The sequence below is a fragment of the Branchiostoma belcheri genome, unplaced genomic scaffold (genome assembly GCF_001625305.1).
Source record: "Branchiostoma belcheri isolate BF01 breed outbred unplaced genomic scaffold, Haploidv18h27 scaffold124, whole genome shotgun sequence".
Taxonomy (NCBI): domain Eukaryota; kingdom Metazoa; phylum Chordata; class Leptocardii; order Amphioxiformes; family Branchiostomatidae; genus Branchiostoma; species Branchiostoma belcheri.
This window is the reverse complement of record NW_017802647.1, coordinates 259,115-271,495: the sequence shown is the minus strand read 5'-3', so window position 1 is coordinate 271,495 and position 12,381 is coordinate 259,115. Positions and strand designations below refer to the sequence as shown.

General features: G+C 41.6%; 2 protein-coding genes across 2 annotated transcripts in view; both read left to right on the top strand.

The window, feature by feature from the left end:
* The window catches only part of LOC109463266, a 4,244-nt gene extending 2,167 nt beyond the window's left edge, over positions 1-2,077 (top strand). Inside the window, exons 3-5 of the mRNA XM_019760007.1 lie at positions 1,168-1,284; positions 1,459-1,506; positions 1,749-2,077. Of these exons, the coding sequence (XP_019615566.1) occupies positions 1,168-1,284; positions 1,459-1,506; positions 1,749-2,008 (425 nt within the window). The 3' untranslated portion in view covers positions 2,009-2,077. The remainder of the gene's footprint in view (positions 1-1,167; positions 1,285-1,458; positions 1,507-1,748) is intronic.
* Positions 2,078-3,258: 1,181 nt separating this feature from the next.
* LOC109463347 (enteropeptidase-like) lies at positions 3,259-7,193 on the top strand. Its single transcript, XM_019760122.1, has 6 exons — positions 3,259-3,456; positions 4,388-4,591; positions 5,008-5,154; positions 5,533-5,655; positions 5,978-6,180; positions 6,443-7,193. Exons 1-6 carry the CDS (start codon positions 3,360-3,362, stop codon positions 6,557-6,559), a joined length of 891 nt encoding a protein of 296 aa, XP_019615681.1. The 5' UTR covers positions 3,259-3,359; the 3' UTR covers positions 6,560-7,193.
* The last annotated feature ends 5,188 nt before the right edge of the window (positions 7,194-12,381 follow it).

Here is a 12,381-nt window from a genome sequence, read left to right as displayed (position 1 = left end):
CTCGCTTTATCAGGTATAAGATTTTCAATAAATCACCATCATCCCCTTTTGAGTAATCTCCAAGCAGATGTATGGGTCCGGAATGTCTAACAAGAACGTAACGTTGTCTGCTGGGGGTTTCATTGACTAGAGAAGTTCGGCTGTCAGAAAACGTTACAGTCTTTTTTTTTTTATATATCATGTGGTAATGTAACAATTGCTTGGGTTGTAACACTCCTGGCTAATCATTGGTTTACAGCAGATGTAGTCTTTTAAAACAGTCGGAATTTACACATGTACCTGTCTGAAGCATTGTTATAATACTTCCCCTTCTTTTCCCTCTATTTCAAAAAGGAATAGAATGGCAAGAATTGACACAATCATCCTGTGAATAACAGAATATTTTGCACTATCTGCAGGATGGTCCTGTCAATAACAGAAAATTCCTGTCAAAAGTTTCAGTTCTAAATGTGGTTTTGTATTAACTTTTGTGTTGTTTCCTATACTGACATATAATGGGTTCTTTTGAATCCCCAGATTGTCAGCGAGCTCGAAAACAGCCGCATCTCCCTAAGGTTCCTGGACCTGAACATCGAGTCCACCAACAGCAGACGGTGCATCGACTCCCTCTCGATTTACGACGGCACGTTCGAGCAGGGCATGGTCCTTGCGACGGTTTGCGGCAGTGACGTCCCACCTGAGGTCCTGTCCAGCGGACAACAGATGGTGTTGGTGATGACGTCAGATAACAGCGGGAACGGCAGTTTTAGGATTCTGTACAGCGTCTTTGTGGATTCAGTGGCAGGTTAGTTAGCTAATTACTACGTGTGAAGAAGAAGAAGAACTTTATTGCACGTACAATTAATGGCAACAGCTAATGAACATAGTACAAAGAAGACGTATAGAACAATAAAAGTTAACATCCTAATTAATAAAACAATAGCGTTACAATTGAGTCGGGCTAGGTATGAGTTTCAGTATTTTTCTAATAACAAAGCTGTAATTTTTAATATATATTTACCTATTTTGCATTGTAGGAGTTATTGCATTTAAGGTATTACTCAAATCTGCTACATAATAATCATCCGTCAGGAATTTGTTCTATTAAGTTATCCAAGCTTTTTAAAAATAGTATGGGACTTATTGGTCTTCCGTATATTTCAAAGTTTTCTGTCATAATTTTTCTAGGTTCGTGTCCAACGAATGGTAACTACAGCACATGCACTGATGGCAGGTGCATGCCGGGAGATCTGGTGAACGATGGGCACGAGAATTGCCCGGATGGAGAGGACGAGGATGGCTCCGGTGGGTTTTATGTTAGAGTACGCATGCGCTAAAAAGACAAGACCTGTAAAGGACCGTATTTCAAAGGTTGAAAGTATTTTGAAGGTCACCGCAGTACATGCTCTCAATTGAATGAGTTTTTTTTTCTCACATGTCCATGACTTGAATTAGAGATTATGCTGTCATACCTTACAGCTTTGCTGGAAGAATCAGCTTCCAACGGGCAAATTCAAGGTGCAAATGGTAAGATAATCGACATCATTTACGTTTGCTATGATGATTGCCTATAAAAAGTTTCATAGTACCGCAAAACAAAAGGCGATTCAGACGAGAAAACGGTATTGTTACTTTTGGAATGTTCTTGATTGTGGAAAGTACATCACATAATGGAATACACCTTGTATTTTGAAAGAAGATTAAGTAATTCGTTTTTTTTTCTCGCAGCTTCCAATTTTGATTTAAAGGTTGTCCCGCTACCTTTACAGATGACGACGAAAATACGAGCGAAGAGCCGAAGAATGCCGAAGACCCAAACACCTCGGGAAAATTCGTGATCCATCTCAGCGGCGGGGACATCGCGGGGATATGTATTGGGGGACTGATCGTTATTGTTTTGGTGGGGGTGGCCTGCAAACAATGTAACAAACCAGGGAGGGTTTCCTCACAGGCGGTGGGAGGTACGGGGCTGCACTCTGTTAATGTGGGGGAGGAAGTGGTGGAAAACAGTCTGTTGGAAACAGTTTAGCTTTAGGTTACAGAAAGTACGTTACATCTGGTGCTGTATCCAATTAAAACCAAAAGGAGCACACTATAGACAATAGTGTTGAACAATTGTTTGTCTTGGTTAAAGAAACTCCTGCCTTGCGATTGGTATATGTCGTATGTATCCACCTCTGTCGAATACTACATTCAAAGTGTATATTTTCGCTTCGTCCAAATAATATAACTTGCACTCCTGCTATCTGTAAATATAAACACCTGTAGTATACTTTAGTACAAAGTACATCCAGGCAGCTGGCAAGGCGTCATGTACAAAAAGAGCACCGAAGCCACACACATCTGCTTGGAGACGTGCACCACGTCTGTGTTAGTCAGCACATGAAACATTAATCTCACTCCACTGAAAAGTCGTACCAGAACACCTTTTAACGTTTCATCGCTCACAGAATACAAGAACAAACCTTACACTTTGCTCTAGCAAACCTGCATTTACGTGCTATTAAAGATACAGTGATGAAGGCTAGATTTCTCTAGTAGAATACTCCATTAGACGAAATAATTCAAACGACTGGATAAGCTAAGGTCTATAAGGTCAGACGTTTCAGATAGCATCCGCAATCTTTAATCAGCTACTGACTCATTCTCAGTCACTGATGAAAGATAGTGGATGCTATCTGACACACATGAACCTGTTTTTAGAGACAGTATGATCCAGGTCTTTGAACCATATATTAGCGATGCATCTTGTCGTAGGTTTGTAAATACAGCTGAATATCCGGTTTGAATGGTCCTTCTTGACTTTTTTTCTAGTGTCGTCCTTGTTGTTTTCACCCTGGTTAGGACACACCCATGATGTATCCGTGCCGCCCGGTACCAACACATCACAACAACAAGTAAACATCAAGTATCAACATTTCCAATGTTTCTTTTTTGTTGACACATAACACGACCTTCACACAACAGGAGTTCGGAAGGTGAGGGTCCGTAAGGGTTTTCTCGAGTGCTCTCCGGACCTACAGCCGCCATGAAGAGCCCTTACACCATTGTTATCGATCCGGCCACCACCTGAAAGCGGGATATTGGATCTCACACTGTAACCCTAACTTCAAAGACTGTGGATCGACGCTGTCCGTACCTTAATTCAAAATGGCACAGCCCAGACTCTCATGTACTCCTGCGGCGGACTGGTCCATTGGACGTCAATATACAGGGGTGGCGGGGTCGTTTATTTCTACATCAAAGAGAATTTTAGCCCCACTTGAATCGGATGCTCTGTTGGAGCTACTAACAGGCAGGAAGACCGCAGTATTCGATCATTAAACCTGTGCGATAGATATCTTAACAGTTCTTGTGACGAACATTACTGGAACGTAGCCATGGGGGAAAGGATTGGTGTGCTGCAGTGGGGATTTTACTGCGTGGTAGCGCTGACTGCCTTGCCCCCAATGACGCACGGAGAAACTTACCAAACCTGTGAGTTATGTTATCTTCAAATGTTCCTTATCAGTTGGCGAGATACGTCAACATCACACGTAGGAAAGTTCGGCAAAGTTCGTGTTCACCAGGGTCGTTATCACTTGAAAGAGTTAGTAGTTGAATATATCATACTTCTAGCACCACGAACATGGTTTTGCAAGAAGCTTCAGTATCTTCCATTGTCAGCAGCTTTTTTTGTATTCAATGTTTCAGTGTCTGTTTTCTTGTTTACATGTAATGACACAATACGTTTAGGGAAACACATGGTATTGTCGATGAAGTGTTCTGTCAAAATGCACGAGACTTGATTAGCTAGACGTTTAGCGTTTTAACTGGGATTAGGAGAGATTCTTCAGAGGAATCCAGATTAAAGTCTATAAAAAGAAACGAAGATTCGCGTTATATGATTAGATATTATGCTTCATTGACGAAAGACAGCAAACTGAAGTGAAAGCCAACTATAAACGACAGATTATGTTTCAGGAATTGAAGGCATCCAACGTGATTTCAGTGCGACAGAACTGAATTTTTGGAGTCAATTTTTTTGTCATTCTTTTGATGTAGTAGGTGAAACCAATCCTATCCTATAGCACACTGATATTTGTGAGGCACAAATACCATCGACGGTCGCTGACGGTAAACGATTGCTTAGCTTGTTTTGTATCCTAGGTTGGTTCTAGCCACTTACGGGCTGTACCTAAAATAAAGAGACGCCTCACGTAGATTATTTCTAGGCTATTTCAAATGCTTCAATGCTTCGTTTACTTGATCACGTATGAAATGATGCCAAAAATGTGAAACGAAATGGCAGTCTGGCAATATCAGTCAGATTTACTCATCCAGAATATGGTTTTTGTTTTACCGCTCTGAAATTATATTGCATGCAAGTATTGAACACACTGTTTTCCATTTACCTCCTCTACTAAAGTTTCAATGGAATGTGGCGGTACTGTTGACCTGAGTAACACCGAAGCTGCGTTTCTATCGTACTCGTACGAGCCCGGGCAGGACTGTACCGCGACATTCACCGGAGTATCAGGCAAGAAATTCCTGCTCCACTTCGTGACCCTTGACCTGGGACCTGATGACACCTGTGATGATCAAGAGTTACGGATCTACGATGGCGAACAAGGTCGTTATCTCCATCACTATTTCTTGAAAGAAACCAGGCAGTAGTCCTTGAAAAAGCCATTCTCTTTTGTATTTGACCACCAAATAGCTATATAGCGCTATAGCATGTAAAGTTTGAAAAATACTGAAGTTCAACGTCTTGACATGGTATATATGTGCTCACAGAAAGAGCGAATGATTGAAAGGTACAGAATGGAAAGAACGAATCAGAAAGACAGAGAAATATGACATAGGAAAAATGACTGAATGAAGAAAACACAGTTGTGTGAGTATGGGAAGAATATATCAGCAATGCTACAGCTTGAATCGGTATTAAAACTGTCGGTATGATACAGTCAGAAAAAATGCACCCCTTCTTTGTAATTCATTATTTAGTATATAGCTATAGTAATCCATTATGTTAACCTGTGACTACAGCTTCTGGTGACTTGCTGGCATCGGTGTGCGGAAACGAACAGGAAGACGTCACCACTTCGTCCAACGTCGTCACTCTTCGGCTAACTTCGGGTGACTCGGCGAGTGGCGATTTCAGGATCCAGTACACGATGTTCTACGACTCCGAAGGTATTCAGCGGTGAAAACCAATTTATTGGTTAGGATATTACTATAGTTATTAGTTATAAGACGAACATACAGCTCAAGACTCTTGCCGGCTTCCCTCAGAATATTCATTCTGCATGCTGTGAATCTGACTAAATGCATGAATAAAATAGAACAATGCAACAAAAAAAGTTTATACTCTGTCTTATGCTCCAAGCGCCATAACTTTTTAAAGCTTTGTAACCAGTTACGTCACTGGATTTGGCCATTTCTGTTTTTCTAATAGGAAGGAAAGTTTGAAAAAGCCTTTACGTCATCATTTGGTTATTATTAGTATACATTTGTATTACCATGATCATGGTATCAAACATTCCATTCCATGATTTGGTCAAACATTCACAGGTGATGCATGCCAGGAGAGTGATGACTTCCGGTGTGATGACGGGAAGTGTATCCGGTCGGAGTTACGTCAGGACGGATACTGTAACTGTCCGGGGAGTGCGGATGAACCCGACGGGTGTGAAGGTAAGTGATCCATTTTAGTCGTTCCCTGCTTCTAAATTGTACTTATCAGAGCCTTCTGAGAAAAAAACGAACAGATTGAGCCATTCATTGCCCCCTGGCGGGGTCAATTGGCAGTGCATGTCATCATGCATGGTAGGGCAACGCAGTTGGAAGAAATGTCAAGTACATCGCACGAATAGAAATGCATCAGTCTAAAAAGATAGAGAACTTTTAATATCATTTCTAAGATATCTTTCGTGAAAGAAATGCGACTGTGTTGATGTTTTTCTTATGATGACCAACATTTGAAAACATATAAAGATTTCTTGACGTCATATTCCAGCTGGAGGCGTATCAGACAGCGGCGAAGCAGAACCGGAAGGGGAACCGGAACCGGAATCTGAACCAGAGCCGGAATCTGAACCGGAACCGGAATCAGAATGGATTCCGGAACTCGGAATGACCATGTGGGCACTGACCGGAATCGTCATCGGGATTGTCGCCTTTCTCATTTTCACAGGAGTGGCTGTTTACTTCGCAGTCAAGGTGATTTCTGAGACTACTTTTGAGACACCTCGTTGTTTGGCAGCAATAAATCATAATGGTATTCAGCAGTTCTTTTTTCACGACAAACCACAATATAGAAATTTTTAAACAATATTGACTTCTCTCGGTTTGCGGACTGTTCATTTCCGTGCTTGCCCTGGAACGTTTTATTTTCTATTCTAGCTTCTTTGTAGAATATCTAAGCAGACGACATGGCGTTTGAGAACTGCAACAATGTCCAAACTTTTCTTTTCTTTTCTAGCATTTCAAGAAAGGCAGCGTTGGCGGAAGACCCGGCCCGACATCAACCATACCCATGGAGCAGCCTCCTGCTTATTCCCCTCAGTCCAAAACTGGACCGGCTCCTATTAGTGCATAGACAAACACCAAGTCGAAGGAATCAGACTGCTGTATTTTGAGTTTTTTTTGCATTTCAAGTTCACAGGCCGCTGGAAAGTTTTCGTTTGTGCGTTTACGTGAATGCATGGGAAGTTTTGAGGGGGTTATACAATGTAATTTAATTGGTTATTATATTACACCATTTTCTGATTCTCTCCCACACCGCCCACAAACACCCTCCCGGTGCGTGGGAGTAAGTGGACGAGTGGGACTAATTAAGTGGGCTTATTGGTAGGGTGATCACCCAAGGCTTGACCACCCTATCAAGCTCCTGTCAAAATTACCTACCACCCTCCACGCAGTTGCGCCTTAAACACAACTCAGACACCCAAAACCAGGAAATAATTCGACCTGGAAATATTTGTAATGTTCTGCAATTATTAGATGCTTAGGACAATTCCATTTTCAAGCTTCAGTAATGGTGTACGTTACGTTTTGTTTCTTGTTAAGCTTTTGACTTATTGTGTTTCTTTTCTGTTACCCGCGATGTAATGTTACGGAATGTTTCGCGCGTGATCATGAAAACAATGAAAAAATACTGTAGCAACAACGGTAAGTCTTAATCCACGACAAATCCGACATGGCGAATAAAAGTTAGTTCTGTGTGATTGTAACGGCGTGCATGTTTATCTATGTTCATCCAAGGAGGTTAAACTCATAGTTAATCAGCCATATTTTTACTTCATATCATGATCAGTGCAATTTTTGCCAGTATGTCCAAGTATAATGATGCGAGATCATAGTACAGAGGTAGTCTCTTTATCTTTTCTTGTCGATCTCTCTGTCTCACCATTTGACCTCTGCGGCAGGGCAGAGGATCTGAAGATATGTCAACCAGTTTTCTAAACCCTTCTCGGCTTTCTATTCGTCTTAACAGAGGTAGTATCGTCTTGTAGATCAAAATTCTTGTAAAACGTTTATCACCTTCTCTCTAGAAATAAAATCGACGCTATCGAAGACGTGTGTGGCCTATCGATGTTGTCACCATCAAATCAGGTTTAGTACTTACAGAAAAATGGTTTCCGTTGTCACGATCTGGGGGCTAGGGTTGACGTGCTAATCTCCAAGCAGATGTTGGAGTGGAAAATCACTCCCCAAATGTCCCAATGGTCTCGTGCCGGATGAAAGTCCCATTTAAAACATTAATTCAAAGACAAACTTAAAACAAAAACTCTACAATGGAGGGGAGTACAATACCAACGCCTACAGTTAGGCCACACCGACTTAATTTTACGGATGACATCCGCGCGCGCATTGATTTTCGCCTGATCTCCAAAAAAAAAAAAGATCACGTCTTCATGGCGGTCAGCGACGGAACCCCGGCTACCGAAGCTCCACGACTCAAGAACTTAGTACATACGTACAGTGTCGATTCATAAATTCTGCAAAAATCCAGCATGTGCAGGCCTGTCGTATACGTCGGTATGTAATGCGCCAAATTCACAATACCGGCTTTGTATTCCTGTGGTTTAGTACCATTTTTATTTTTGGCCCGATTTTTCTTTTTTTCGCCCGTGCGCACTAGTTTCGGGGTCTTCAGAGGATGTCATCCATAAAATCAAGTCGGTGTGGCCTTATGTAAAAACCACCTACATAGATATAGATGTACCAATTACTACATTCAATCCACCCCGTGACGTTGTTGTACACAAATGTCAGTTGAATACGTCAATTCCTGCTCCGAAGGCGAAACCAATAGGGAATCATGTAATGATAGTGTGCCCTGGGATGCATGGAAAAGGGATGATTTGAAAGGGAGCTTTGCAATTGGTGCATGTAAGGTCTTAAATAAGGATGCAGGTACGTACAGACACTTTACACAGCAACACAGCGGAGCCAGGAATAAATGAAAACTTTACGGAAAGAACATTTTAACATGTTTATCTGTTGTCTCGGGCATAAGAAATACAACTCTGAACATAAAATGTACAGTTTGATAGAGAACTAAGTTCTTCGCTGAGCCAGTCCATTCCTGTCAAATAAGAAGTGTGATTCAAACGTTCAAAAGAAAGTTTAAGTGACCGTCTTCAATCGAGGGTATATATACTATTTTATTAAATTCCAAAGCTTACTACAAGAACTTTCAATTTCACTTTTTCACGTTCTTCCTTCATTTCCAGTTAAAATATATTCTAAAGAAAACGCTTATATCGACACAGGTTCAAAGGAAAACTAGTTAAGCCGTTAAACGTCTAATGGGGGCTTTATCAGGAACTGATTTCATGATGTCTTAAAGTATGCTACCGATGCATTCTACATATACATGGTGCTGCAGGGTAATGGATATTTTTGCATAGTTGATTTGGCGTCAGTAGAATTACCACTTTCAACCGTTTTGTTCATCAAAAGTTTTCATCACAATGGCAGGGTGGTACCGGTTCTATTCCAACGAGATCAGGGGACTCTACTCCCTGGTTTAGTTCGGCACTTTAAAGTTATCTAAACTACCTCCATTGTGGTTAAAGTCTTTGGCGTCATCTGCCTTCTGGGATAAATTATTTCTAACAATCGCTGAGGTTTTGCCTTTATTTGGTCCCCTGGGGTTGACGCCGTGAACTGTGAGACAATAATTGGTTTTCGTTCATTTGTTCACAAAACACTTTCATCACGTGCACTCATTGACAATTTGACCCTCAAAACGTTTCGGCCCTCAGGCGAAACAAAGTTGACAAGATGATACAACCATTAAGAGCAGATTCTGACGGCAACGATGAAAAGATAAGCCCGTAAGTTCTGGTCGTCCGGTCTGTGTGGGTTGTATAACGTCTCCTGTGGATACACACAGAGAGAACGGACGCAAGAGACCGAGGGAGAAAACCAGCTGTTCCCTTGTGTTGTTAGTCCTTTACAAGTTACCTGCGGGCTCAGACTGTCGGCGAGATTCCGTTCTCAACAGTCCGGTAAGTCGTTCTTCCATCAACTCCTTCACGTCTTCAGAGACGGAATTGCACGGAGATATTCGTACTTGTTCACACTGTAGGATGTTTGTCATGCACTGAATTGATGTTTTATGTCAGAACAATATACTAGTAATGATTCTAAGGCTCTTACATTTTTAAAATTGAACTTCAAAGAAAATCCGTCTGCCCTTACTAGTACTCACGAATTTGAGCTAGAGAATTCTCTGTGCCAAGCTTTTGCGCTAGTATTATTCTACTGAGTCTACAATGAAGGACAGAATTTGTCATTTGTTGTTTATCTAATGCCTCGGACATAATTGATTATTTTCGCTGCCTTGAGTGTAGATTGTGGTTTAGACCGGTAGGAACGATCGTTTGTTTACCGCAAGGCCTGAAGATGCATCTATGGCGTAGACTAACCTGTTGGATGGTGTTGATTTGGATACTGTCCAAATATTCCCAAGAACGAGTCATCCTTTCTATAGCAATCGGGATGACAAAAACTTTCTGCAAGCTACTAAAAGGACGTTTATGTGGCAACAAGCTCCGTATATGCACATCACCCCGGAATTCAGTCGCAACCGCGCAAGGAACGGTGCCAAACAGTCGAACTTGTGAACCCAACACTTGGTCTGTCCAAGCCATTGCGGGAATTCGAAGCCCTCTTTTCCTTTACAACAAACTAGACCTTTCTCCTTTTCCTCCACCAACATTTGTTACTGACAGCGATTTTGTATTAGTATGAGGAAAGAATAGGGTTGATCTTGTTCATCCTTGTTACGTACATGTACCTGTTTCTTTTGATGTAACGCATCTGAATTAGATAAACAGATGGATAATATCCTATAATCGATTGATCCTTGATTAAACAGATTAACGTTACAATGTTTTAAAGTCCGTTGGCCTCTCGTAGACCTGAGTTTCACAGCGAATATCACCCCTTTGATCGTAAATAACCCGCATTTGTGAAGTTGAATAGCCAGACCTAATCACATAGGAGTGAGTAAAATACATTTAGAGGACTTTGTGTGGCTGATTGCTAGAATTGCGTGCGTACACCCACTAGTACAATCTTTGGTATTATATAAATGCAAATGGATACAGTTCAAACAGACTGAATAACACCCTGTGCAACACTTCAGAAACGTGTGCTAATCGAATAGTGGTTGAGTGGCGACTGGATCGTCCAGAAAATCTGTCAAAGATCTTAATCTAAGAGGTCTTTTGATAGCACGTTTCAAAACTGCAGTCGACCCTTCTAACTACTCAAACAGATTCTACATAAACAGGACAGAGTGACGTCAAATATTCTTCAATTGTTTCAGGTTTTATCAATTGTCAAAGATTCTGTGGCAGAAGATCAGCATGGTGAGGCCCCGGCCTCTGGTCCTGCTGTTAACGGCGCTAGGCTGCGTGTTCGCCGCCTCAGACATTCCACACGGCCCGGGGAAGTCTGCAGAGGCACGAGCACGGACATGGCGAGTTGGCAGAGCTCTAGAACACCACAAGGTGGGTAATGTTATACTTCTTGATATGTTCAATGCAATGCATGATCACGATTGAGAACCTTCGTAGGATTACGGCAGGGAGGAAAAGAATAAAGACAGAAAAAGGAAGAATGAAGGAATGAAAGAGAAGGGAATTCGAAGAAATGATGGAGTAGCTTATTTTCTGCTTACGCAAAGGGCAGGCTACATCTTGTTTTTTCTCGGGTGTCCTTATGAACTGCATATGCAACTTTAGTTCTATTTCTTTTATACGTGTATATTTCCATACCTACATGTATCATGTAATGTTTGTCATGAAAGACATGTCTTTGAGATATTGGGCACCAAATGATTAAAATATCTCGGCGGAAATGGCGTGCAGCGTTGAAGAAGAAAAAAGGTCTTAAAGATGGGGGCGAACAATTATCCAACTAGTTGTAACTAGTCCCTTTGGGAATTTCCATGGTTTGCTCTGATTTGATCTGTAATTGCCTGATAGAATCGCTCTCCCAGTACCACCATAGAAAAGACTAGTTGATTGGCCCCACGGGATCGACAGACCTCAGCGTAGCTAATATTTAATACTCTAGACATTTAAATACAATAAGCTGGACAAGGGGAATTTGAAGTCTCTACCAAAACCCTTTGCCCTCTGGAAATAGTCTAATAGATTAAATTGAAGAAATTATGTGAGGAATTTGCCAGCGAAGTTATCTTTCCATAAAGTTACACAGTTACAAGAATAGAAGCCTGTACGAAATTGTGCGGGTATTACACAGAGAACTTTTAAAAGGCCGAAACATAGCTGTAATCTAGAATATATCGGGGAGGAGAGGGAGTTGGAAGACATTTCTTCATCTTGTAACTGACACTTGATCCTCACCATTTATGTATATGTACGTAATCACAATGTTCCTAATGCTTTAAAGCAAGCCTTGTAACTTATTATTCGTGGCTCTGGGTTTAGAGGTGTTTTACTGGCCCCAGTCCTACTCTGTTTTTTCTGGCAGCCTATCTTTCCATCAATTCTGATTACTGCCATCCCACGTAATGTAATAAACCGATACAGTAAAAATTCACCAGCGTGCGCTAGTCGACCTGGGCGGGCGGGCAACACTCCCAACACCGTAGAGATACCAGGAGTTCCCGATGGTATGGTTTCCAGGCTCATCTTGCCTGCATGTCTGTGCTTTCCAGTTGATGGCAGAAAAAGTCATACACTTCAAAAACGTGGCTGCATTTCTTGACGAAAACGACACGCACTCCAACAGGTAAGTAGGCTATGTGTGCTATACGATATATTCAATACGATTTGAGACAAACGTTGAGAATATGTAATAATTATGCCTGGTGCTTTGATCATCAGCCTATTCACGTGGACTACCTCATACGTACCATAGGCCCTTCTCTCAGTC

Bases quoted from the DNA above. Each gene is read 5' to 3' on its own strand.
- LOC109463347 (XM_019760122.1), top strand. From the start codon at position 3,360: ATGGGGGAAAGGATTGGTGTGCTGCAGTGGGGATTTTACTGCGTGGTA. The intron at 3,457-4,387 runs GTGAGTTATGTT...CCTCTACTAAAG, and splicing joins CGGAGAAACTTACCAAACCT to TTTCAATGGAATGTGGCGGT. The intron at 5,656-5,977 runs GTAAGTGATCCA...GTCATATTCCAG, and splicing joins TGAACCCGACGGGTGTGAAG to CTGGAGGCGTATCAGACAGC.